The 27,894-nt window shown below is 34.8% G+C and overlaps 3 protein-coding genes across 3 annotated transcripts in view; 2 read left to right on the top strand and 1 right to left on the bottom strand.

Annotated features, from left to right (window-relative positions):
* The window catches only part of LOC141814490 (midasin-like), a 59,243-nt gene extending 36,055 nt beyond the window's left edge, over positions 1-23,188 (top strand). The window contains 35 exon segments of the mRNA XM_074702449.1: positions 8,118-8,148; positions 9,084-9,129; positions 9,248-9,449; positions 9,651-9,719; positions 9,773-9,830; positions 9,931-10,032; positions 10,114-10,329; positions 10,431-10,511; positions 10,945-11,059; positions 11,150-11,285; positions 11,341-11,506; positions 11,625-11,697; positions 11,771-11,884; positions 11,990-12,071; positions 12,152-12,265; positions 13,689-13,757; positions 13,856-13,985; positions 13,988-14,011; positions 15,198-15,355; positions 15,430-15,500; positions 15,589-15,818; positions 15,985-16,287; positions 16,371-16,497; positions 16,570-16,637; positions 16,722-16,880; positions 16,962-17,180; positions 17,850-18,131; positions 18,230-18,376; positions 18,459-18,662; positions 18,736-20,421; positions 20,542-20,823; positions 20,920-21,099; positions 21,771-21,869; positions 21,954-22,079; positions 22,736-23,188. Coding sequence (XP_074558550.1) covers positions 8,118-8,148; positions 9,084-9,129; positions 9,248-9,449; positions 9,651-9,719; positions 9,773-9,830; positions 9,931-10,032; positions 10,114-10,329; positions 10,431-10,511; positions 10,945-11,059; positions 11,150-11,285; positions 11,341-11,506; positions 11,625-11,697; positions 11,771-11,884; positions 11,990-12,071; positions 12,152-12,265; positions 13,689-13,757; positions 13,856-13,985; positions 13,988-14,011; positions 15,198-15,355; positions 15,430-15,500; positions 15,589-15,818; positions 15,985-16,287; positions 16,371-16,497; positions 16,570-16,637; positions 16,722-16,880; positions 16,962-17,180; positions 17,850-18,131; positions 18,230-18,376; positions 18,459-18,662; positions 18,736-20,421; positions 20,542-20,823; positions 20,920-21,099; positions 21,771-21,869; positions 21,954-22,079; positions 22,736-22,768 — 6,202 coding nt within the window. The 3' untranslated portion in view covers positions 22,769-23,188.
* Positions 23,189-24,571: 1,383 nt separating this feature from the next.
* On the top strand, positions 24,572-25,595 carry LOC141815649 (uncharacterized). Its single transcript, XM_074703604.1, has 2 exons — positions 24,572-24,630; positions 24,705-25,595. The coding sequence occupies exons 1-2, from the start codon at positions 24,580-24,582 to the stop codon at positions 25,356-25,358; spliced, it is 705 nt and encodes a 234-aa protein (XP_074559705.1). The 5' UTR covers positions 24,572-24,579; the 3' UTR covers positions 25,359-25,595.
* Positions 25,596-26,759: 1,164 nt separating this feature from the next.
* LOC141815054 (aquaporin TIP1-1-like) lies at positions 26,760-27,637 on the bottom strand. The gene is made up of 2 exons (XM_074703017.1): positions 27,476-27,637; positions 26,760-27,401 (listed from the first exon to the last, which is right to left on the bottom strand). Exons 1-2 carry the CDS (start codon positions 27,606-27,608, stop codon positions 26,791-26,793), a joined length of 744 nt encoding a protein of 247 aa, XP_074559118.1. The 5' UTR covers positions 27,609-27,637; the 3' UTR covers positions 26,760-26,790.
* Positions 27,638-27,894: the final 257 nt, after the last annotated feature.

Genomic DNA, 27,894 nt, shown 5'->3' with positions numbered 1-27,894 from the left:
AAATTGATAACCTTAGATGTATTCCTAAATCTCTGTGAAGTGATGCACTTTTGACAACTAACTAGGAGTGAAAATCCTATGCAGCCTCCATGCTCAACAACAATCTGACAGTTCTTAATTTAACAAGGGGAGATATTTCTTGAAACTTATACCTCTTTCTGTTGGACAACCAGTCTTGCTTTGTATCATTTTGCCATCATGTTCCTTCTAAATTTGTTCACCCATTTTTCAGCACTCCCTTTTTGCCCATAGGTCAGTCCTCATATTCAAGTCTTGCTTTGTAGACTCTACAATGCTTCGGAATAGCTATCCAGTTCACCTGCTCAGTTGATAGTGGATAGTGCTGTGATACAGAGTACCTTTGTGGGGCCCTGGATTCTCACAAGGTCTTGTCAGTTATGCTATAGGTGTCTGATTCTATCCCAGTTTGAGAGTCTTCCTGAGCTCTTTCCTATACATTCCTAGATATGACCTTTTCATTAAATATAATATCTTTTTTCTGCTCCTGATGATTTTTGATTTTAAATCATCCTAAAATCTATAGCCGAATTCATTTTACCATATCCAATGAAAAAAAAAACTTTCTGGATTTCTGGTCCACCTTCCTTGTTATTGAATCTACATGCATAAGATGCTATGTAAGTTTCTTCATGGATAAATAAATAGTTACCTTATGGATCAGAGTAGGGAGATGACTGTCTAGGGTTGCCAGGAGAGATAAAAAGAAGTGCTATATAGGTGAAGAATTCAGTGTAGCTGGATAATATATGAAGATGGTTTTGGTGTGTTTAGAGATGGCTGATAGATTCTAGGAATAAAAAGTCAGTTGCTAGTCCAGTTCTCTTAAATATCTGAATCTACAATGTGAGTCTACCTGGTTAATAAATGTCTGGCTTTATTAGCTATTAGTCTGTGGTACCTTTATCTTGTTGCAATTTTGATATATCAGATGGCTGTCTCCTTTTGGAAGAATAGATAATTGTGGCTCACAATTATTCTTTGTTCATTGTATGAAGTACATGTAGAACATTGATATTTGGTAGCTTTGTTTTTTTTTTTCATTGAGGCACTTTATGATGTATTCTGTAGCTAAATTTGTTATTGGAAGGACATGGCTTCAAATAGATCTAGATTCAATTAAATCACTTTATTCATAAGTTTTTCATACACCATTCAATCTTTTTAAGGTTAAAGAGACTGCCTATTTTTACCAATATGTTTATTTTGATTAAAATTGTTCTAGAACTTATTCTTAAGCATCGGATCTCATGAGAATTAGTTGCACAATGCAATTTTTGAATTTTTTTGTCGCAATCTAAATCAGGATGCTAAATTTTCATATAAAATGTTGTTTGTCATTGAGGCTCATATTTCTTTCCTTAATGGATTAATCACTGATTTTTACTAAATGCATATTTATTTTTCTCCACTAATTATTTGAAACTTTCTCCTGCCTGCAACAAAGGGTTTACTCAGCTTGTCAGATTCTCTAGTACATTCAATTGAATACGCCTTAAGTTTCTCATCAAGGCCTCCGATGGATTTCACATCACATCAAACAATTTTGTGGATTCTTGATGCATCGAAAACTTTTGATTCAGGTTTGCTAATGTACCTAATGCTTTGATTAAAACGTCGTACTAGATGCAACCCTGATGTTTCCATTATGTTGTCTGATTCATGCTAGTTTTTTTTTGGCAGTTAATGAAGAACTCGCCATGACGGTTATTGACATATGGTTCAAATTTCATAGTTTCCTTTGGAGTCTATGCTCAAAAACAAACCCGGTACTAATATAAGTTTCTTGGTTTGTTTTGTTATTTTATTTCTCTGATTCTGTTTAATGGCTCGTTATGCTTGCAAGCAGATGATGAAAATAGATTTCGAGGAATCGTGCCTCGTGCTTCCATCAAGAACTGTCATAATAGACAAGATCTTGTAAGATTATCTATTATTTTTTAATAAATTGCTGTTTTTTTTTTTTATAATTTAACAATCATATAGTATTTTCCTTTCTCTATGCGTTTTGCTGAGCAAATTCATTTACCTGAGTCAGTAAAATAGTAGGTAATGATTTCCAATTTTTTTGCCTGATAGGACTGTAGAAGGCTAAATTCTGATCAAGGATTTAACAAAGTAGAATAGTAGCCTTTTCCAGTTTGTCCAGTGTTTGTAAAATAGTTTGTTTTAACAGAACAGTATTAGTTTTAAGCATTGAAGTGTAGTTAAGTACCCATACCGACAGCAAAGACTATCATTCTTTTACGTTTTATGATATTTAAGCCTCTTTTACTTGGAAAAGCAATAGAAGGAAATAACAAAATAAAACTAATTTCTGTCACTTTCCTACTTTCCATGTAAGAACGCCTGAGGCTATTTTGGTTCCTTTCTATTTGGTTGGATGCTTTCTCCTTTAAAACAAGCCCTATTTGATTTTCTGCTGTACTAACATGCATAAACATCTTGACTTTGAATCGGTCAACTACCTGCTATACATAACACTGCTGAATTGACTTCTATTCAGTCACTTTGGATCTAAACTGCATGGACATCAAATTATCTTTACAGTCTTAAATCAATTATAAAACTTAGTTACCCAAGAAATAATTATCTGTTACCATCAAAATTAAATTGTGTATAACAGAAACATCTGATACAGCATTCCTATTTGGTTGGTCTGATAATTTTCTCAACGGGAGCACTAAAATTTCAAGATTGATGGCTTAGCATTGGTCCTAGTCTGTTTATTGCTTTGTTTTCTATCTTGAGGAACAAATTTTAAGACATTTGAAACACTGTTAAATTTGGTATAATATGTTAGGATGGTATCAGACTGGAATGGATCTGACTATGATTTTATTCTTTTATTTGATTACATGTGTGTGCGCGCGCACACACACACACACACACACGAAACATGGCCTTAATACATACTTTTAAAACTTTGTTTTCTACAGGCAAAGCAATTTCTCTATAGTAGATTATGACATCCAATGTTTGAAGCTTAGCACTACTTCTCGTAATCTTTGGCAAGCAACACTATCACAAGGAGAAATTGTTTGGTTCCTTCACTCAGCTGCTGATTCTCTTTTCAAGCAGGTATTTGTTTTGGCCATTGTTCTTTCCATGTGATTGTCCTTTAATCTCTTATTATGGCTGCAGATCATATTTGTGCATTATAAATATTTTACTGAAGATGTATTTTGCAAGATCAGATCTATTCTGTGCTCAGCTTTTGGAAATTCTACGGTAAGTGATTTTTGTTTTGTAGTAGTGATTTTGTGTTCACTTAATTTGCTGAGCTTACACTTTATTGGAAACTATTATTTGCTAAGTCTCGTAATTTAGGGTCAAGTATTTCAGAAAATATGAAACTTTGGGTCAAGATGATTTTAAAGAGTAATATTTTAGATAATTTCATTCTTAAATATCACTATCATAAACTTTAAAGCTGCAAATCGCTTTCCAAATCATAAATCAAGAGCAACTGTAAGCAAACACTTGTTTTTTCTTTGACATGGCTTCTGTCATCGATTTGCTGTTATTGTCATCCTGCGTTGAGTCCGTTTTTATTTATTTTTATTATTTCATGGTTGACTTTGATATAACGTTGCTCTTTGATCATTATACTTAACATAAAATTTATCCTTTTCTTTTCTTTTATATTGATTTCAGTTTAATTTCTAATATATTTGTGTTTAATTTCTTTATTAATAGATTGTATTTGCTTCTAATTAGTCATATTTAACCTCTAATTAGTTGGACTTAACTGCTAATTGTTTTTTAGAATTGTATAAATTATTCATATTTAACCTCTAATTAGTTGGACTTAACTGCTAACTGTTTTTTAAAATTGTATAAATTATTCATATTGAATCTTATAGAAATAAAGTAAATCATCAATTTTTTCTATTTTCCGGTTTGTATATAAACTAAATTGTATATCATGTGCTATGAATTGAGTGTCAGATGTTGACAAGTGATAACTATGACCTTATATGAAAAAACTATTAGGGTGCGTTTGGTTCAAATTATTATATATAACCTTGATTAGGTGATTATCAGATAATCATATAACCAAGGTTATGAGGTATAAAACATAACTTAATGTTGTTTGGTTCAACTTATTTATTTGGAAAAAATAAAACATAGTTAGTTTAACATTTACTATATTACCTTTGATTCAATTTATTTTTAGATTAAATTAAATTAATAATATTAATGATGATAATAAATTGATAATATATAAAAAATAAATATAATTTATTTATAATTTTTTAAATTTAAAATAATTTATATATTTTTAATAAAATAATTTGTTAAAATAATTATTTTAATAAAATAATTATTTTAATAAAATAATTTGTTAAACTAATAAATATAATTCATTAATTTATTTTAATAAAATAATTTATTAAAATAATTATTTCAATAAAATAATTCATTAAATTAATCAATATAATTCGTTAATTTTATTTTAATAAAATAATTCATTAAATTAATAAATATAATTCTTTAATTTTATTTTTAAAAATTTTAAAAATATATATGTTTTTTAATAACATAATTCGTTAAAATAATTATTTTAATAAAATAATTCATTAAATTAATAAATATAATTTATTAATTATATTTTTTAAAATTTAAAATAAATTATCTCTTTTAAATTTATCAGTATTGAATTAAGTAACTCGGTTTTAATTAAGTTTCACGATACATTTCAATTAACTCAGTTTTAAAATTAGAGGGTAATCATGAAAATTTTTTTTGTTAACCTCTGGAATCGCAGAAAATCTTAGATTGCCAAGGTAATCACATTTCCAGATTATAACTCATTCGTTGATGTGACAGTAATGCTGCATTATTTAGGAATCAATCACAACTTGAATCAAATAAGGTTATCGTTAGACAGATAATTAAGGTTGTCAATGATGACCCCCAACCAAAGGCCCCGTTAGAGTCATCCTACCTTTCTGATACAATCCGTACTCATTAGCCTTGATATTCACACACCTATTTTTACAACCATGCCTTTTCATTCTAGTTGTGAAATGACTCTTTTCTTCAAGAAATTGATCGCCAGTGAGAAAAAGGAAAATTAAAAATGTGAAGTTAGGTACTTTTTTTCTACTTCCTAGTCTGAGTGATATCAGACAAGTGTCTATCGTTGAATGCGTCTCTTGATGCTTAATGAGTGGCAGTAAGGTTGGTGATGGATATCAACAAGAGAACCATTTTTTTAGAATTCATTTTTTTCTTAAGTGAGCAAGTTGCCCATTCAATGTTATAGTAGACTAATGGAGATTACAGAGTCGTTGGTCTCACATAACCATAATAAGCATTATATTGACTCAGACAGAGTAGTGAGTCAAAACAATAAGAAAAAACAAGGATAGTCTCTAGACAAGAGAGGCGCAGAGGGTGTAGAATCTGTGGGAATCCCTTTGTGCTTAAATTGCTATTCTAGTTCCCCATAGCCACAGCAAGTTCATTCAGAGTTGTTGCTGGCTGAGAGCTCCTATCAACGATAATTGCACAACGTTGACATCACAAATTGTTGACAAGAGAAAGCTATTTACATATTTGTTTGGTTTGTGAATATTTTATATTTTCAGTTTGCAGATTTAGAAATAAAGTACGACCATTGAAATTAAAAAAATGAATATTTATCACATCATTCACCTCTAATAATTTAAATGTGTAAAAAAGCAATTCTAAATATTTATTCTATTTCACTTTTCAACTTAAAAATTCTATTTTATGAGAAATGAAAATCAAAATAGAATTTTTTTAAACAACAAATTCTTTTTTTGCGAACCAAGTGATACAAATATTCCACAACTTGCTTCATCATTTCTAACTTGTTTGTAAGCTCTAACTTTTGTTTCTGTTTCTCCAGTTGGAAGACGTACTGAACCTGAAGTCACTAATCTCTTCCTCAAATCATGCTGGGTTGTGTTCTGTCGTGGATCTACTTGTAGAACCTATTCTAAGAGAATTATACATGAAGCATCCATCTAGTGGTCCGTATCTGTCAACAACTGCCAATAAAAAAATGATTTTTTGTGCTTTTGTCTCCTAAATTGCCTTATTGTTATTCTTATTTTAGAAGATTTTTCTCCCTAAATAATTAGATTTGGCTTTTTTTTGCCTCCCCATCTTTCTTACTTGCGGTATTGTTGAGCAGATTATCTTTATAACCTTGGTTGTGCATGGTTACATATTGGCATGCTAAGGTTTTATCTGCTAAACCAAGATGGTCCTGATCCAGCATTAGCGTTTTCATTCAAACACTCGAATATGCTGCGGAAGATATCTTTATTTGACCTTGAAACTAAGGTAACAATTAATTTTTGGTCGTCTTCACATAAGATCATTGTTTCACATGCATATAAAGGTTTTTCGATCAGACACATGGATTGTTTCTGTTTCTAACATAGACACGCTCTTGGCATTCCATACTTTTGTGGACTTATTATGTAAGTTGTGTGGAATTTATTTAATGTCTGAGTTCTGGATGAAACAATCATTACTAATGTTAATTCATTTATATATGTGCATTTAGAATGCTAGAATGTTGTAGTGCATTGTGTTAAATCACATTAAAATTATTTTTTGATTAAATCGAGTTTTTAAATGACACACTACGCTTTAGTAACATTCTCTGTAATTAGAAAATTGCTTTGTTTTCTAGGTCTAATCATTGGCTCAACATACTATCCAAGTAAGAATATCAATTTATAGCTACCCACCTAGAAGGTAACCACCTCCACCTAGAACTTAATCACTTTATCAAGACTTAAAATCAAGTCATAGCCAACAACCTGTGAGCTTCAATGGCGTGCTGCAATTTGACATACAACTAGTCCAAGTACCTCATTAAAACACCAATTGTTGTTATCACTCAAATCAATTATAGATGTGAGAACTAAGTTTTTAACTTTGTTAAACCTAACCAGTAACTGCTGAAATGGCGCCCTTTGAAAATTTCCCCATTTCCCCCCATTTCTTTCTAGACTAAATTAGGTTGTCATTTTTTTCTTAGATTTGTGTAGTTATCATGGTTTGAAATCTCGTACCATGCCGGTCGAAATGATTGAAATGTATCGTTTCGGTAAATCACCAAAACTCAATATCACTTAGTACCAAGGTTCAAAATCTCGGGTTGTGCTATAGTTTCAGCCTTTGAAGGAGGGTGTCGGTAACAAATTGGAGGTTGAAGGAGGAAGGAGATGAAACAATTGAAGGAGACATTGTTTATGCCAAGTGGTATCGAGTTTCGATGATTTATCGGAATGATATGTTTCAGCCATTTTGCCTAACATGGTACAAGATTTAAAACTAGGCACAGACAATGTGACCTATGCTTCATCTCCTTTTTCAACACCAAACCATTACTGACACCATGGATAGAGATTTTGAACCTTGGTAGTTATAATGGTTACGTTTTCGTTAAATTATGTTGAAAACCTTAAATTATCTGGATTGCTCCTATTTAAACATTTTAGGCAAGTGCAATTTTTGGCATGACACCTCCCTCTCCTTTTGTGTGGTCAAACAAATTGAGTTTGATCCTTCTTTTGGACCAAAATTAACTCAAGAAGAGGGAGTGTCAGATTCATGGTCAGTGCTTATATTTGATTCCCTTCCACCCCAAGAAAGTCTGCATTTATAGCATCATAGTATAAAGTCAATTTCAGATAGGTGACTATGTTTATAAAGTACCTCTACAGATTCTGCAATACTACTATAAACTTTGAAATAATTCCTTCTTTCCCTCACTTCTATGCCTTGTCTTCCTCCTTTTTTCTCCACATTTCTTTCTTCTTCCCATGCCAATTTCTTGCTACTAGAAAATCTCTAATGGCTCCTCACTCCTACACTATTGGCAAACCTTATCTCTTATTGCAGTAGCCTTCAAAAAATACTCTAAATACATTCTTTTGCCTATAACACAGTGTCCTGGCATCCCTGAAGGAGGCCATGGATTAGGAGAGGCCATCCAAAGTCAAAACTGAAAAAGCTAAAATAGAAATGTTAATTTTCTTTGGCGCACTTCACATTTGCCAATATGAATTCAAGTATTTTTTGTTATTTTTTGTATTTTGTTTCTCCAGAATTCTAATCAGTTGTAGTTTGTTATCAAAAGTAAACAAGTCTAGTGGCAAAATAGGACGAGTAAACTTATGAATTTTTCTCAACACATTGTATTACAAATGAATACAAACATTGTTAATTCAACTTTCTAACAAAAATATAAGTAAAATATGAATTAAATAACAAAATTCACATACCAAAGCATGTTGATTGTCTGTATATTATATTACTATAAGATTTTAATTCAATTGAATTATCTAAATGTTGTAGTCTTTTTACAAAATAAATAAGCTAGTGATACAATATTAAAGGAATACCATTTGCTTGGGGATTAAAGACACTAGCACAGAATGATATTTTAAAGCTATGTTTTAATGATGATAAAATGTAATATATCATTTGATGAATTTGTAGTATTAGAAATTGCTTCGTACACAATTAATTCTATCAAAACCTTTGACTGTCTAATTATGATTTGTCAATGGTTTTATTATTTGGTTCAGGTTCGCCAAGAATGTCAGCTTCTATCTGGAAAGGGTTTAGTCATATATAATGAAGATCAGAGACTACTTACATCACAAAAGCTCAAGGAGGAGGAGAAACAATTACGAGCAAAGGTCTTTTGTTATCTTATGATGGGGGTACTTTTGTGTATTTAATGTTTGATTTAATCAAATTGCAGAACAATAATGATGAGCCAACAAAAAAACAAACATTTGAAAATGCAAATAAATTCACCAAGTTGCAAGTGTAAAGACAAATTTATCTAGCTGTAATGGAAAGATAAAGGGTTCAATGTTGAAGCAGAATAGCTGTCCGTTTTTATTGAATTTTTTAAAATATTGTTTTTTCTTGAAGGGTCAAATTGCTACAGCTTCACTTTCATTAAATGAAGCTTCCACTGGCATAGTTCCTGAGGGAGTTACCACGATTATTTCTTTTCATCATGTTCTGAGTATAGTCTTCTCAGATCAGAATGTTTTGAGGATCTTAAAAATATGGGAAATATCCCTTCAATGGTCCTCTGCAATTGTCAGATATGCCAGATGTCTAACCTAGCATTTCAAATTTTCTGCATTCAGCTGGTACTAATTCTTTATACTTGCTTTTCCTTGTTCAGGAACTTATAGTTGTTACTTGCTTGTCCTTATTCAGGCTACATCTTCGAAATTCATAAATCGTCTGTCAGAGAAGTATGTTAATTATACTGACCTGGTTCAACCAGTTCTGGTTGCAGTTTATGAAATGAAATTAGGTGTGTCACTGGTTTCATCTAGTGCTCTGCAAAAGGATTATCTAGAAAAGGTTGGAGGAGTTGATATTCAGAAGATCAAGGTAGGGGTTTGTTCTAAGTATCTTGTGCATTGGTTATTCAATGGTAATCTAGTAGCAAGATATATTTAGTCTGGTACCTCTGGTTTCTTAAATGAGTTTCCAATCCTCACTTTGAATTTCATTTCGTTTTCTTCCTTGCTTCTATGTTTTATTTAATTTAATTTCATTGCATTTCAGTTTATCAATGTCACTAAGTCTTTCTTTGCTACAGGCCGAAGTCTATTTTTTATGCGGTTCCCAAGAAGTTTGTTGTATGATAGCATCCCTGTTAATCTGAAGAATTATGAGCAGGACTCCATGGATAAATTTGTTTATGCTTCTGCATCTACGAATTTTGGAGCATTGAATTAATGAAGAAATTGATTACTTATTCAAGTGAAACTAATCTTGAAAAAAAAGTGTGTGCTTGCTTGTCATTGAAGAGTCTTGATTATTATGTTTCAATTCAGATAGAAATACTGATCACTATGCACATAACTGCATTGCCTTTTGCTACAGGTCTCATCTGCACTGCTGGATAATGTACTTCATTACGTTATGCTAATTCAAACTACTGACCATGTTTTATATTCACATATATTGGACAAAGATTGCTTCCTGGTAAGCTCCAGTGTCTAAATAAATTAAGAAAGACTTGAAATTGATAAATGATGTATAATTCTCTTGCCTTGTGCTTTCTAGGTGCTAAATTGTATATTTGATCGCTTTGCAAAACTATGGATGGACATGAAAACACAATTGAAAGCCAAGGAAGATGAAGATCAAAATTTCAAGTTTAGAACTCGTGTAATCAAGATAGAAGATATTATGGAAGAAGAAGAAGAGTTATATGATAATGCAATGGATTTTGGACTTCTATCTGGGACAAGCAAAAATGAATAGGAGTTCAGTGAAATGGTATAAAATTTAATTAAGAAAAACCAAATGCAATGGATTTTTCTAGCTGTCTGTTTCTTAAATTTATGCTCCATTTCCTTTTACTGCTTTGTACTTTTCAGATGAAACCTGTTGAAGAAGATAAAAAAATAGAAGAAGAATGAGAGCTTATTCATGAGACATTCTCGAAGAGTTTGGTTTGGGTTCACAGTCTGTTTATATGAATCAATTGGTGTTGTTGAAAATGTAAGTGCTCAATTCTTTCTATGCCCTGAAAGGAAATGGCTGTTTGAAAGGAAATGACTGTTTGAGATGAACATTCAGTGCAGTTTGGTCATTTTGGTGTTAGATATTTGGTTCACCATCTAATATACCTTTAGGTTGGTGAACTGGTATATGGATTAAAATTTAATACTTGAAAAAATTTAGTTAATTTGGTTTTTCTGGAATAGATTACCTGACAGCGTCAAAATTTAGTCTGTGATTATGATTGAGCAGCATCCATTTGTAATTTTACACTAGGTTACTTATCAAAAATTCAAGTGGTTAATTTTTAATTTTAATGACACCCAAATTACTTATCAATTATTTAAGTGCTTACAATATGATCAAATGAGAAACAGTAAGAAATAGGAGTTATTCATATCAATCTTTGAACTTGTTTTGGCCTTGTTGAAGCCTAGTGCTCGTTTTGTTGCTAGAGATGTTAGATTGATCTCCTTCTTGCAATCCTATAAGTTGGGCACCAGAAGAATCAAGGGTAAATGCAGTAACTTATACATATCAATCTTTGGTTCTATGGTAAAGTCGATTTCTTACTCTTTTTTTGCCTTTTGTTATGTTGTTTCGGACATTGATGCATTTACTCCTGTATCTGATGACGAACTTATGCTTGAATATCTTTTTCATGTGTTCTTGGAGTATGAAGAAAAAATTGGCATAGCATGCAAGCCACCTCGCGCATACAATATTTACAAGGTGGTTTCACAATGTGATTTTTGATCAATTCTTAACTTCTTGAATCTCTTTCTGGGATTCAAATTCTATTGTGCTACATAAAATGACTAAACTACTTGGCGCTATCCAAGAACGAGTTGAACTTTACCTTGTTGAGTGGCCAGACCATCCAGGTCTTCAGAATTTGGGTAATATTATTGAGAAGCTATTGTCAACACCACTTAGCACACATGTGTCGAAGGTATCTTATTTATACTTGTGTTAAATGCTCTTTGCCTTTTCACGTTTACTTCTTGGTACTTTATTATTGCTTTATCCTATTGCTATAACTACATCATGTGAGTCTTATCTGATTCTAGGCACTACTCGGTTTGCAAATTTTAGTTTGTAAAGCCAAGTTTTTACAGGAAAATGCTTCCATGTTTTCGTACAAAGGTAACATATTGGTCCTGCTTAGAGTCTCTCTCTTATTGAATGCTGCTATATGATAAACAATTTTCACTGCCAAATATGCTTGATCCAATTTATTCTTTGATCTCTTCGTGGCCAAAAGTTAAACTAGATAGCTAGAAGACTTAACTTGATGATGTTGAGGAGCAATTTGAGATAACGCTGCAAAAGTTATTATTTGCACATTATTAATATGTATCACCAACTTCAATTTAAAGAATTTCATCTTGTTCAGAAACATTCAACTTACTAAATAATTTGCTAGGTTGAGTGCAACTTTGGTTTCCTTTATATGTTGTTCTTCATCGTGGAACATCTTATAATGCTGAGGCTGATAAATTGTTTACCATTCAAAGGCATGTTTACTATTCGAACCTAACATTGTCTACCAAAAGTAATGCAAGAACTTAGAACTAAGCAAAAATATTATATGCAGTATTGAGGAATTTGTCAAAAGTTCGAATGCTGGAGAATTTAAGAAACGGCTTGATCTTCTTTTTTCTTTCCAAGGCCAGCTCAATCATGGTGTTGTCCTGAATGCTTATTCCAGGTTCTTTTCCGTTAACCATAATTTTTTTACTTTGTGTTATGTTTCATCAACTATGCCACCCAATGAAAGAAGCATATTGATTTAAAATGGATACAATTATGAAAATTGTGATTGTGAATTAGAGTCATGTTGAATAAATATAATTTGATCAATCAATATTGTCTCTATTATCAGATAAATATTTGCACAATTGTTGTGGACTTCCATGTAAACATATGATGTATAAAGTAAATCTTTGTTGATGGATCCTTGCTGTGAGACTCTCTCCACAACTTCCCTGACAAATTTTGTAATTTTGTATAGCCACATTATTGCCTCTCCACGACTCACAATTTTCAGTTATTTTGATTCCTTCAACATTGGCTCTAATACTTTTTCTCTACATGGTTTGATTTCCCCAGTTTACATCTCACCAGTTGCAATTCTTTATAAAATCACACAAATCTTTAATTATCAATTAATCCATTTGTGTTACTTCTAATGATCAATTAGTTAATTTTAATGATTAATTAGTAGACTTATTAGTCAAACCTATGAGAGGTTGTGTTAGTGAATATATTATATATTATGTTGCACACCCCGTGTAAAATAGTTCAAGATACTGGCATGTAAAGAATCTAAAGATGGACCAAAGTTTAATTTTAGGATAATGATGTAGATTGGGGGCTCAACATTTATTTTATAAGTCAATTTGGAAATACTAATCACCATTAAATTAACTACCCAAATTGAAAGATAACAAACTAAAATAGTCAATTTACCAAATAACCTAACTAATTATAAAAAATTAAAATTTGAAAAAATTTGAATCTTATTTCCCAATCTGGATCAGATAGTTAATTCTAATTTTTAATAATAATCAACAAGTTGTATCTATGTTTTGATATCTTTTAAAAAGATCTATAGTTACCAGATAAAACTTTCAACCTTGTAAATGTTTCCTTTCTGAATTTAATAACATTGACTTCATTGTATTTTTTGCTATCAACTTCATAAAATTTTGAGTAAAATGATTAATGATTTTTATATTCACGCACTTTGGCACTAATTTGATTGTTTGTCATTTATTTTGGTTTATGATTGTTTGTTAGCTTTTAATGGTTTAACATTTAGTTTCATTTCTCAATATTGGACTTATAACTTATTTCATTTTACGTTTTTTAATGGACATATTTGCTCATTGGCATTGCATAGAATTTATAGTCATGTTTCACTTGAAAGATTATTTCTCTCTCTTTATATATGTCTAATAAGCACAAAAGGCACTTGATATGTGCAAGGAAGACTTTTACTGAATTATATACTGGTTAATGGTTGGGGATAAATTAAATGCTTTTTAATGTCATTAGTTGCCTTCAGACCTTTTGTTTGGAGTTTGAATTTTAAATATATATTAAATACTAACTCAAGTTATTGTTGGCAGTCCAACTATGAGAGAGAATGTAAACATTCTGTACAATGCATTTGGTTACTATGTGCAGATCCTGCCTATGTAAGTTCAAGAATTACTTAGTGTCTACTCTGGGTTCAGCTAACTCTTTCTTCACAGAGTTGATGCAAATTGTAACATGTATTTTTCTCTCATTGCAGAGTGGTTGACCACATTGAAACTGAAAGAAAAAGTATAGAAAAAGATTTGAGAGAACAACTTAAGCTTTTCAGTTGGGAGCATTCTCATGACTCATCCATAGAGAGCTTTAGTAGAATGCGGCAGAAGATTTTCGGAAACTTGTCCAAAAATACAATGTAAATTCTCGTCATCTTACTTCCATCCCATCTATTACTAAGTCATTTTGTTTTTTTTGTTGTATTTTACTTCTTCCAATCTCTGACAACGCTTTATATATTCAGTTTCTTAAACATATGAAATATTTTGAATATAAATTTTCTGTCTATTTACAGAGATGTGGTTTGAGATTATTTGTTTTCAGGCTTATTATCTGAATAAAAACTATAGATTAGCTTTAGAAGCATCAATATTGAGGTTATTTTTCCAACGCCCAAGGTTTTAAATCTTGTGCTGCCTTGCCCATATTGGGTGCTTCACTTCCACATTGAGTTTTTAATACGATCCTTGAAGCAACACATCATGAACTTTTTACAAGAGCTTTTGACAGAAATTTCAACAGTGACAACATTGGGGAACTTCCAGTTAGGTTTCTCTTCCAAACTGATGTTGCTAGTGTTTAGCAGCTGCTCTCCCTTTGTCATTGTCTTTTTCTTTTTTTGTGCCGACATACATGGTCATACACTAAGTCAACACATCAGTTTTGAGCCAGTTGAGGACTGTCCCTAGGGTTGGAATGAAACTCTTAATTTTGCTAGAATCCCTTGGAAAACATTGTCTTTTATATAAAATTTTGTTGCATCTATGCAAGGTGATGTTTTTAGTAATATAAGGCCATGTATTCCTCTTTTGATTGTGTTAAAAAAATTTCTATTACTTTACCTATGCTCAAACTGTTAATCCTAATTCTCTAAGCTTGTGCAATTTAAAAAGATGGCCATTGATCAAGTTCATACTATCTTGATTGCTTTTCTCTCATTTTTTCCATATATAGTATCTCGCCATCAAGTCCAGTTTGTGAAATGTAAAAATAATCAAGTTATTGTTTTGGCTTTTCATCATTGTTGTTGTCTTAGGATTCTATACATTTTATCTTGTGGGAACTCTTTATGTGATATGAATACAGAGGCCTAAATGTAGCCTACATGATATTATCAGTTTTATTGAATTGGTCAAAAGAAATGCTTACATGAGTCCAACCGTCAGTGTAGTTGCTGTAGAATTTCTTAAAAACAAATATCATAACATCTATTCATATCACCATGGACCATTTGGTTCTTTGTATAATCAAATTTATTTAGATTTTTTTATTTCCCATGTCAATGTGTCTTGAATATTAATTGCAATGCTCTTTTTATCCTTTAGGAAGTTTTGCAACAACCTTTGATGTTCATTGTTCATCAAGAAGCAATATCAAAGAGGGAGAAAATTCCTGCTTGGCTTGAAAGTTGGACTTCTGATGAAACAAATGTAGATGTCTTGCAGTGTCCCTTGTCTCTTATAAAAAGCAACAATGCAAAAAGGTCTCTAAAATAATCCTTTTTCACTTGCGAAAAATATCTGAAATGTCTATATTCACATAATCCTTTTGATTTAGATTCTTTTGGCTTACTAGCTGGATGGACAAGGTTAATATGTTAACAAAAAATGATATCTTATGTGCTCAAGGTATGCTGAATCAGATAGCATTAGTTGTTTACTTGATTCTCGTGTTCTTGCCTGCTTGAACATTAAAATTTCCCTTGTATTATTGCAGGATTGTCAGATGTCAAACACGCGTTGACTGCTGCAACTTCATTCAATGAATTAGTGAAATCATGGGAGGAAAGCTGGTTTTCAATTGAAAATATAAGCAGAAATGCAGCTCAATTTGCTCATATTTGGAAACATGGAACTAAGAACCTCACAAAGAGACGGATGTTAGGCAATTTGTTAAAGGTTCTTGAAAAGAGTGGATTATCAAGGCATAGACACATATCTAATGAGGTAACATTTATGCCTTGTCTTTCCATGCTTTTGACTGGTTAGCTGAACTTATATTGGGTGAAAATATACGCACATACTATACCTTAAAAGAACTGCTTTGTGATCTTTACTTTCTTGTTTAACCAAATAAGTGTGCTTGCTTATTGATCTTTTTGCATACGTTCAGCTTGGGATTAGCATGTACTCTCATCCTTCCTACAATGTGCTGCATTTACTCTTGCTTGGGGACTTGCATAAATCTTCTAGAAATATCAGCACCAGTAACCAGATTCAGTCTGACAATCAGGGAGATAATATATTTGGTTTTAAGTGGAAGTCTACAAACATCACTTCTCAGGACAATAAAGGAGATGACATAATTGGTTCGAAGTGGAAGTTTGCAAACCAGCTTTACTTTAAAAACTTAGCTGTTATGAATCAGCTTCAAGAAGTTTGTTTTAATTTTAGCAAGGATTTCAGCAAGGAGCAGGTAAGTCAAAGGACCAATTTGGCCAAACTTCTACTGATCTTTGTACTGTTATGTTTTACTTTTTCCGCTGTCTCCTTTTGCAGGTTGATCAAACAAACTCTTTTCTTTGTCAACTAGTTTTCATCCAGCAAGAACAGAGAGATGTTATGTATAGTGTATATGAGCAACTGAAGAAACTACAACTGAAATTGCAGTGGATGAATGGAGGAGGTAAGATGTGGTTAGATGCTTGTTTTTGCACTATATATGCCTATTACCTAATCTAACTTTGTATTGTTATAGAACAAAGTGAAGATCTCACTATAGCTATGAACCAATCTGCTCTCCTTATGTTAATGTGGAAGCAAAAGGTGAATATTTTCTTTCCCTTTGTTGTGACTTGAATGATTTCTACTCCTTAATAATGGAATCTTAATTTGATCGTGTTTGTGTAGAATGTATTTGACAACTTACTTGCCATGTCAAGAGAGACAAATATGCTGCTTGGATCTTTCAAAAGTTGTCACCTGGATTCCTGCAAGGTTATCAAGGATGAAGTTGATAGAATTTATTCTGTGATTGATATGTTCCTTCCTAGATTTTCAAAATCAAAGGTAAAAGAAATAAGTTTTGGAGACCTTACTGTTTGTGATTTTAAACTGCACATGCTGACCTAGACCAACACTTGTTAACAGGAATCACTGGATATGTACCTACTCTGCAATGATAGTATTGTTTCAGCAGTTAATGAACTCCCCTTCCTTATTACCAAGAAAATGGAGGACCTGGTGATATCCAATTCTAAAATAATTAATGCTTTTGAAGAATCTATTCTCGTTTTTAGTATTGATAAGGCTTTCCCAAGGTCCATTGGAGGCACCTTGTTGAGTCGCTTTGAAGAGATCATTAATAAGGTACTCATATGGTTTCAAATATCAATTTTGTCTTTATTACGTAATTGGTTACTCTTAATGTCTTTATCGCAATTATCTAGTGTTCTCAAGTTATTCTCATTTTTTTGACTCTTGCTTAATTGCCTCTTTGTACCTTCTATTTTGTATAGCGAGTAATTTGCTTTTTTTTTCTTTTGGTATTAGCCATATTACTCAGATATGATTGCTTGAAGAGTGACTTGGCAAAAGGTTACAAACTATGAAAGGATATATTGTTCTATAACATTATAAATTATTATTTCCAGTGTGAGAAACTGTTTTGTAAAAGATTGAAAACATCCTTGATTTATTGTTGCTTTCATATGGTATGCTATACACCATTTAGGAGCAAATATATTTTCATTAACATAATGCTAATTCCTGAAGGTAGTATCATAGAGGTCGTAGATGCATCAATTTGTTCCCCATCATTGTACTTCACAATGAACCATCTTGTTTCTGTTTATTCGCAGCCGAAGCAACAAGCCATTTTTCTGCCAAAATATGAATTATATCTGAATTGTCTGAAATGAGGAGTCTGCCTCTGTCATTGTGAATCACAATTCTATTTAATTTAACTAGTCTGATAGAATTGGTTGATTTTACAAATGATCCCATTGTGGTGTGAATCTTTCTTTGTGTATTTTGCAGGGGAAGATAACGGTATTGATGTCTCAGATTGATAAGAATAAACAGTTTGCTACTAGAGAAAATTCCATGAACCTAGAGACTTTTTACACTGAAAGTTATGAGCGGACAATTAAACTCTTGTTGGATGTTTATGAGAAACTGTACACAAACAGTGGGTACAATATTCCTGTTCATGACTTATCTGGGCAAATAACTTTATGGAAACAACTTTTTCAGTCACATAAAAAGGTCCTACGACTGGAAGAAATTGATGATGCTCTTGGTGAAACAATTTCTGCAGCAGTGCGTTTTCACTCTATTCACATTATTAGTTTTGTTACTTCATTGACTATTCAGCTTAAACTTGCTAATGCTGACCTCTTATATGTACTTGTTTACAGAGAAAATTCATTGACTCGGCTTCGGATAGGAAAGATGAAGTGTGTTCTCAGATGCAGATACAACTTAAGCATCTTTATGTCCTTTTGGACCTTATCCTAACTTTTGGAGATGGCCTCCTATCTGAATTTTTGGATGTGCATGCAGCAGTATGTTTTTTTGTTGTTCATTTACTAGCCTCCAATGTTTTTGTTAGAAAGCTGTTCTGAATTGGTTGGTTGTTATGTGCAGGTGGCTGAACTAACAAATGTGCTCGCCAATATATTTATATTGATTTTTTCTAAAGGATTTGGATCAGCAGAAGAAGAAACAGAAAACTCAAAGTGCAATGGGACTGAAGATGCCAGCGGAACAGGAATGGGAGAGGGTGAAGGAGTTAATGACGTAAGTGATCAGATTGAGGATGAATCTCAGCTCCTTGGTACATCTGAGAAGGTAAATTTAGTGCATAGCTTATTTCTTTTAGTATTTTATGATAGAAGTAGCTTGACAGTTGTAAATCTTGCAGCACGATGGACAGGATGAGTTAGAAAAACAGCCCAATGCCAATGATAAAGGAATAGAAATGGAAGAAGATTTTGATGGTGGAACATTCAGTGTCAGTGAGGATTCCGAAGATGATGACCTTGAGGATGACGAGGACCTGAACTTGGAATCTCAGATGGGACAGACAGCAGAGGGTGACCAGATAGTCGATGAGAAACTTTGGGATGGGGATGAAGATGATAATACTGAAAATCGTTCAGAGAAATACGAGCCAGGTCCTGCCGTCAAGGAAAAAGATTCGGGTAGTAGAGAGCTTACTGCTAAGGATGACAATGCTCTTGCTGCAGATGATTCAGAAGATATAGACAAAAATCAAGATGACAGGCTTAATGAGGAGGATAATGATTGCAAAAAAAATGAAGATGATTATAATTCTGATGATATGGTTGTAGACAAAAACCAAGCATTTGAGGATCCTACAGATATTCAAATTGATGAAGAAGCAAAACAATCTGAAGATGCTGATATGGATGAGCCTCAGGGTTCGGATATGGATGGATCAGAGTTGGGTTCCTTTGGATCTGATGAAGAAATGAATGATGCAGATGACAAGTCCAAAGAAGACAATGCTGTTGATGAGGATGTTTCTCAAGTGGACAATAGCTCAAGGATCGAAGTGGAAGAGAAAACTGAAACTGCAAATATGGAGCCAGAGTCAAATAAGGAAACTCTTCCGTCTGATACAATGGAGACCTTTGAATATCCATCAGAAGGGAAAGAATCAATGAAGTCCTCTGGTAATTCTCATAGAATAGAGTCCTTAATGGTGTCAGACATGCTTGAGGCTGACAACAATGACATAAATAGTAGCATTGCTCCGTCAAGGTCTTTACTATCTGATGAAATGTCCAAAATCGAAATTGCATCCAATTCAGTTGACAATTCTAAAATTTCATACGATCAGTTTCAGTTGAAACCTGAGAATTTACAGGACAGCTGCTCAAGGACCAGACCAAATCCTTACAGAAGTCTAGGAGATGCAATGGAAGATTGGAAAGAGAGCGCTAAAGTGTCAGTTGATCCACTAGAAAATCTGCCAGAATTAGTTGAAAATCTTGCCAATGAGGATGCAGAAGAATATGAATTCGTTGCAGATGGTGAAAAGAGCACCTCTCAGGCTCTTGCAGCTGCGACATCTGACCAGATTAACAATAACCTTGATAACAGCAAATCCTCAGCAGATGAGAATCATAGGAGGAAGAATGAAGATACTAATCAAAACAGGGTGAAGGAAAATTCTGACACAAGTTATCTTAATCCTCGACAAGATTTGGTTTCAAAGAAAAAAGATAATGAGCTTCCTTACATGGACATAGGGAATGATTCATCGATGGAAGAAATGGGACAAATTAGTAATTTGAATAATCAATATGAGAGTATGATCTCATTCAAAAGTTCATACATGGACGAGAAAGAATTACTTCTGAATACAAGCACAGATGACAAAGCTTTCTCTAATTCAATGGGGATCGAAGATATGCCTGATGGAGCGTTACAAGAAACTGTTTTAGAATGGAAAAAGTATGAAGTAAGCACTACACGGTTATCTCAGGAACTTGCAGAACAATTGCGTCTTGTGATGGAACCCACTCTTGCAAGTAAGCTCCAAGGAGATTATAAGACTGGAAAGCGCATTAACATGAAGAAGGTAAGATTACTGGATTCATCATCCTTTTGGATTCTTCATTGATCTTTTCAGTCATCTTTACCCCAGTTAGATTGTCTTTGCTATTATGTCGGATTCTTACTGAACTTTTACTATGTCTAGGTTATACCATATATTGCAAGCCATTTCCGGAAAGATAAAATTTGGTTAAGGCGGACCAAGCCAAACAAAAGGAACTATCAGGTGGTTGTTGCTGTGGATGATTCACGCAGTATGTCTGAAAGTAACTGTGGGAATGCAGCTATTGAGGCATTGATAACTGTGTGTCGAGCAATGTCACAACTAGAGGTCGGCCAGTTTGCAGTTGCAAGTTTTGGTAGGAAAGGCAATGTTAGATTACTCCATGATTTTGATGAGCCCTTTACAGGAGAAGCTGGGGTCAAGGTCTGTCTAGTTATTTATTTTAATCTGTTTAATATGGTTTTTACGCTTGTATTGAAGTGTAAACAATTTCTCATACTTCTGCTTTGCTTGGAACAGATAATGTCCAACTTATCATTCAAGCAAGACAATGCCATTGTTGATGAACCATTGGTTGATCTTTTGAAGTATCTCAACAATATGCTTGATAATGCAGTATCCAGAGCACGCAAGCCATCTGGCCAAAGCCCACTCAATCAGCTCGTTTTGATAATAGCTGATGGAAGGATTCATGAGAAGGTATGATATTTCTGGTTCTTGTTATTTTACCTGCATTCTTAAGACCTACTGTATTTGTTATTGGCCTCTTTACTTAGTTCGCGTAGTATATCCTGTTCATAATGAACTTAATGATTTAGTACCAGGAGAAGCTTTCTTTCACCAATACTAGTTTGTCCTAGTTGTCCTGTCCCTCTCTTACCTGCTGATCGAAGGTGCAGGATTTCCAATTATGAAGTTAATATTACTAGTGTATTGCCTATGCCACACATGTGGAAACAAAAATAATAATAATAATAATAATAATAATGTTGTAAATAAAAATAACATTAAAGTTACTAAAAATATAATTAATTCGATAGTTCAAGTTTCCAATAAATTAAAATTCAAAAATATAATATATCTATAATTTTTTATAAGAATTTCTACTTAAAAATTAGTGTGGAAGAGGAAACACGATGATATAAACTACTTTTTGATATGCTTTGTATATATACACGTAAAATGGGATGCTGACGTGACTAAATTATTTTCAGTGGCTTCTTTTTTTTCCTTGTTATGCCTGGTCACAGTGGTATCACATGCGAATGACAATTATTTTGCAAATTCCTAGGGGGAAAAGGTATATATAGAAATGTTCTTTTATGCTCTAATAAATTCAAATACTTACTGACCTTAAGAATCATTGACAGGAAAACTTGAAGCGCCATGTAAGGGATGCTCTGAATAAAAAGCGATTGATTGCACTTATACTACTTGATAGCCCTGAAGAATCCATCATAGATTTGATGGTATGTAGAAATTCTTCATCTCAAACATGTTCTTGATTCCTTATTATTTCCTATTCATGTGACCTATTTATTTAATTTTTTCAGGAAGCAAGCTATGAAGGAGACCGCCTTTCATTCAAGAAGTATCTTAACACTTTTCCTTTTCCATACTACATAATTCTTAGGAACATTGAGGCACTTCCCCGGACGCTAGCTGATTTATTGAGACAAGTAATACATCTACTCCACTTGAATTTCATGACATCAATCGTGCTTGAAAGTTATAAAAATTGATCCAGAAGTTGAACTAGATGAACTTGGGTTAGTGGTTCATTGATTGAAGTATGAGGTTCAATCAGTTGAATATCATATTGACCTAGACATCAATTGGAGAAGCAGTTTAAATTAATCGGCCTGCTGCATACTTATTGTATCTATTTTAGATAAAAATCTAGAAAGAATCCATTTAGAATCATAATTATAATAAAACCTAATTCGCTAACATAAAAAATAAGTATTGATATAGAAATTAGAATAATCTACTTGCAATTACTTTTTAAAAGGAAGATTCTAGAGTTTTTTTTTATGTAGGTTAGACATGAAAAAAAAATCTGCTTGAAAATTTAATTATGGGAATTTGTGAATAAAGTAATTTTGACATTTCAAACCTTATGATAAAATTTACATGGTTTTTAAAAAACATTAGGGTTCTTACAATCGTGTTAAAATCTGATCGGTCTAGTGCTGTTGGTTCCGGGGGATTTTTTTTTTTCAATCGAACAGGCAGCCCATTCTGGATTTTAACACCATGACTAGAAATTTTACTTTAATTTATGAGAATTTTGAATCTTTGGATATAACTTGTTGGATGTTGACTACCCTTGCAGTGGTTTGAGCTGATGCAGAATGCCATGGAGTAAAATGCATGGGATCTTGGCTAAGCTTGCTTGATGACTGGCATGTGCATGGCATATGCTTGTGGCAGCCCATTCTGGGTTTTAACACTATGACTAGAAAATTTACTTTGTTTTATGAGATTTGTAAATCTTTGGATGTAACTTATCGTGTTGCATGCTCATTACTCTGAGCTGATGCAGAATGCTGTGGCGTAAAATGAATGGGATCTTGGCTAAGCTCGCTCGAAGAATGGCATATGCCCATGTCATATTCTTTTGGGAGGCATCAGCAAGAAGAGCATCAACAACAATGCCCTTTCACCTTGCATGCCCTCTTTCGGCTTAATTATTTTTTCCAAAAAATGCAACTCTATATAGTACTCACCCTGTAACTAATGAAAATTTTGCTTTGTATATTAAATTGGTTTCTCATTAAATGATGGTGCAGAGATAAATGTTTCTATAAAATTATATATAATATCATATTTCTCTTCAATTCTCATCAAATCCTGTCATTCTGTCAAAACCTTATGAAACACGTCTCAAATTTCTTCATATGATAGATAATAAATATCATTTTCACGTTGAAAGCGTGAAAGCCCCTTTGTGCAGCTGCAGAATTTGACTGTGACCTAAATTGAATGAAAGTTACATGAAAGACATCTATAAAATCATATTATTGTGATTTAATCTTGGTCAGTCTAAGTGGTCTAGATGTGTAAATCGTTTGAAAGCCCTCTCGATATCCTATTGATTTTGATGTGGTTAAATCTGAGTCATTTTATTCTAGTTAAAATGCAATCGAATTTAGCAGCTTCGCACGGCTTTCATGCTAAGTTGCTTCGTCACAGGACTACACCGTACGGTGAGGGCATTGTTGACGCGAATAACAAAAATTAACGGTAAAAAATTTGAAGAGTACTTTATTTTTATCAGTATCCTATGTTACCATGGAGCAGGTTTTATCGCCTTTGGAGCTACGGTGCAGCGGTTAAGATCCTTCGATGAAGTTAAAAAATTTTGGATTTGAGATTTAGGTGTGATGTATTGTAGAAGTGATTTTCCTCTGTTGGTAACGGGTCAAAAAAAACAAACTGTCTGAACAAACCACTATGAATGTTTTTCGATTTATTTTTGTAGTCGATGGAAAATTTTTATAAAATTGAACTAGTTATTTCAGAATTAGTTGACATAAATTGGATATATAATGTTAACTAAAAAATAATAGAATGAGTTTTTTTTTATTTTTTTAATAATTTAGAATGTTCAATTCGGTATGATCCCATTAATTTTAGAGATGGATGATCCAATCCCACACACGGTCCACGAAGCAAATCCGATAACACATGGCTTTTTGTCCAATACTCTGTCAATCTTCTGATAGGGTTTAGTTAAACTTATTTATGTTGAAGTAATTTTCACCCAAGCTCTAACATGGAGCAGTTTCAGTAACTTTGTCAAAGCTAGAGGGTAATTTTAGTCTACATTTTATAATTTTGATAAAATTACTTTAATTGTGTTAACTATGGCAGTTTTAATTAGAATTATTCAACTAATATTTGAGTAGTTTTAACTAAATTGACTCAGTGTTAATCCATATTTAAATGGGTTTTTTTAATTAATATTAAAATAATTTTAATATATAATAAAGATATTTTCAGAATATGAGATCTGGACTGGAGTACCTTTTTAAATATTTCAGAAATGAGGCACTCTATTTATCATAATTAAAATATGGGCACCTTTTTGATTTTTTTTTTTTTTTTTGCCTTTATTTTTTATATATTTGCCGTGTTGTTACTTCCCTCGGCCCGAAAGCTAGCTCGCATGGACTGATGGACGCGACCTCCGGTGGCGGCGCCGCTACCTTCCTCTGGCGTACTCAGGTATCCCTCAATTCGACTCGTTTAATTTCTATCCTCGAGCAAGAGTTTTCGACTCTCAATGGTTGGCCCGGCAGGACGACGACTGCGGAGCCAAAGCTAACGCGGCGGCGGCGGCGGCGGCGGAGGAACTGGAACTGGAACTGAAGCGGGCGCTACTCCGCGCCACCCTCGAGCTGGAGTCCACCCACGCCGCAGCACAAGAGGATTTCTGTAAAATGGAGGCTCAGGCGCTCCGCCTCACCGGCCTCCTCGAGTCCGCCATCCAGGAGCGCGACGAGGCCCGCCACGCCCTCCTGCTCCTCCACCACCAGGTCGACCGCCTTCAGCCGCCGCCCGTCTCCTCCTTCCTTCCCGTCGACGCAGCGGTTACGGAGGACATCGACGATCGCGAGAGCAACAATCCGACACTGGCGGAATTGGAAGCCGCGGCAGCCAAGAGGGGCCTGCCGGAGAAGGGGCGTCTGGTGGAGGCGGTATTAGGGGCGGGGCCGCTGCTGCAGATGCTTCTCCTCACGGGTTCGCTGCCGCAGTGGCGCCACCCACCGCCGGACCTCCGCGGCGTCGAGATCCCGCGCGTCGCCATCGCTCTGAGTTCGAACCCAGAGGCGTCGCAGCCGCCATCACCGTCGCCAACCTCATTCCGGCATTCCTCGCCGTCGTCTTCGTCGCTGCAGGGCGGCAACGACAAATTCCGAAACCTCGCCTTTTCTTTCAACAACTCCGCATGATCGAAATCCCGTTCTCTTCTTAATTTCTCAGTGTCTGTACCTACAATTTCTAAATTAATTCTACGTAATTAAAAAAAAAAAATCCTCGCACACTTGTTTCTTCAATTTCCTGTGTGCGCTTTTAATCATTTGCATCTGTTAGTTTATCATCTCACTCACTGTCACTTTCTTTCTTAGCATAATTAAACGTGTTCTGCACCGGGAAACAGCTGAGTTTTGCAGCTATAATGCAAAAAAAAAAAAAGTGTCACACGTTTTCAACTTCACAATCTTTCTTGTTCAACCGTTGACTAAATTAGAGAATAGGTGCTTCGATTAATTCAGTGTAAAGCCGTGAGCAATTTTGATAAAATTTTCCCACGTGCCTCTATCCCGACTAGTAAACTACGACGACTTTGTAATGATAGTCACAGGTGCATGAAGGAAAACAACGTGTAACAACACTACGTGAAATGCGTTGGCAAGGGATTCTTCTTCTCTTCCAATGTGCAAATAGTCTTGTTAGCCATAATTGACATGGAATCACAATTAGGATAACCAAATTGGGTTCCATTCTACGACTTGTTCTACATATTAATACTCCATTATATATATCCTACCTAAGTAGTATATGAACTTGGGTTCTGATGAAGAGAATGTTAAAAATGTTAAAGTGGCCATCAGGGTGTAGTGATGTGGATGCATGATATTGTTGGCGTAATGGTCAGGGATTGCTTCCAGGAGGTGATAACCTAAGGTCGATCCTGCTATGCGCCTAATGTCTGTGTACTTGAATGAACCTCTCTCTATATCCGTAGGACCGACTCTAAGGGATCGTTGAGGTAGCAATCTATTAAACATGTTTAAGTGAAGGCAATGTTTCAAATGAAGAGAACCTAAATTTCAAGCAAAAGAAGAAGGGGATGACCATCATCTAGTGAGATAAAAGACTTGGTTCTTTACTTCCACATCTCAAGCTTTTCGAGATCATACAAGGATGATAATAAAACATTTGAACGCTCTAAGACCTACAACTTAAGCAACAATGAACCCCTCTAACAAGGGCAATCAGAATCAAGTGCTTGAATCTGAACTAAATGGATCGGATATACATGATGATCAGGTGTGCACTATCATCCTGAAGTTCAAGTTTAGATGTGAGAAATCAATGATTTCGAACTTAAAAAGACTATGCTATTTTGTTCGAGTTATATCTATCTTTTCATGGAAGTAGTAGCCATTCTATGATTGTGAATTTGAGTTACCTATCTCCATAAAAGAAAGAAGCAATGCTGCTTGTTCAAAGACCCAAAAGCATTGTTAATCTTCGACACAAATTGCATTCTAACAGAAAGAGGCCTCCAGTCTGAAGTCTCTATCTCAAGAGCAGTTCTATCCAAGAAATGAAAGAAATCACGTGGATAAATGGAACAAGCACTGTCGATGGGGTACCTCAGTAATCGGCAGGGGAGATCGGCTGGTAGGTGTCGGGCGTGAAGAAGTACTCGTAGAAGAACCCGGCGAGGCCTCCGCCGATGAGCGGCCCCGCCCAGCGCACCCAGTGGTCCTTCCACGCCCACCTCACAAGCGCCGGCCCGAATGCCAGAGCCGGATTCATCGCCGACCCGTCGAAGGCCCTGCTGGCCAGAATGTCGGCGCCCATCAACAACCCGATCGCGAGAGGCGCAGTGCCGCCCCATTTCGCGTCCGACGTGGCGTAAACTGTGTACACTAACCCAAAGGTCATCGCCGCCTCCAGAACCAGCGCTCGCCTCGCGATCACGCCCTCGGCGAGAGCGAAGGTCGCCGAGTCCAGGCTGCCGGTGGAGTAGTCGAGGACGGCGCAGGCCGCGGCGGAGCCGAGGAGCTGCCCGATCCAGTAGAGGACGGCGCGGGGGAGCGAGATCTGGCCTCCGATTAATGTACCGAATGTCACCGCCGGGTTCACGTGGCCGCCGGAGACATTGGAGGCCGCCGAAACGGCTGCGGAGAGGGAAAAGGCGTGCGCTAGGGACGTGGCGACGAGGCCCTCCGGGGTCGTGCCCGAGCCGCCCGTCAGCTTCTCTGAGGCCTCCAGTGGGAAAAATGAGCGAACAGAAGGTGAGCATCAGGAAGAGAGCGAGGGAGACGGTGCGTACCGAAAGCGATGAAGGAGCCGCAGCCAGCGAAGACAAAGATGAAGGTGGAGAAGAACTCGGCGAGCGCCGCCTTGAGGGCTTCCGGGTGAGTCGCCTCAGCCGGTGTTCCGATGGCTATCCGAGGGATCGTCATTCTCTCTCCTCTGCTTCTTTACAGATCGACTACTGAGACTCCAAAGTTAGTCGAGACCTAAGAGAACTCCACCAGTTCTTTTTGTGTTTTGACAGGGGAACCGAGAACAGCCGGTAACAGGTCGACATAATTCAAAAATCTTAACTGAATTGTTATCACTTAATATTTAATATTTAAAAAGTAAAACAATATATATAACGGTTTCCGCGCCTTATTTAAAAAATATAATAACCATCTTAAAATAGACAGTCACTTTACATTCTAGAAAATATAACTACCATAATCT

This window comes from Curcuma longa, chromosome 21 (genome assembly GCF_044706935.1).
Source record: "Curcuma longa cultivar G26 ecotype Majalengka, Jawa Barat chromosome 21, ITB_CL_G26_1.1, whole genome shotgun sequence".
NCBI classification, from domain to species: domain Eukaryota; kingdom Viridiplantae; phylum Streptophyta; class Magnoliopsida; order Zingiberales; family Zingiberaceae; genus Curcuma; species Curcuma longa.
Note: the sequence above shows the minus strand (reverse complement) of the source record. Positions and strands in the feature narration are given on the sequence as shown.

Excerpts from the sequence above, each read along its gene's own strand:
- LOC141815054 (XM_074703017.1), bottom strand. The coding sequence starts at position 27,608 with ATGACGATCCCTCGGATAGCCATCGGAACACCGGCTGAGGCGACTCAC. Across the intron at positions 27,402-27,475 it reads CGGCTCCTTCATCGCTTTCG|AGAAGCTGACGGGCGGCTCG; the intron begins GTACGCACCGTC and ends TGGAGGCCTCAG.
- LOC141815649 (XM_074703604.1), top strand. The coding sequence starts at position 24,580 with ATGGACGCGACCTCCGGTGGCGGCGCCGCTACCTTCCTCTGGCGTACT. Across the intron at positions 24,631-24,704 it reads CCTTCCTCTGGCGTACTCAG|GACGACGACTGCGGAGCCAA; the intron begins GTATCCCTCAAT and ends TTGGCCCGGCAG.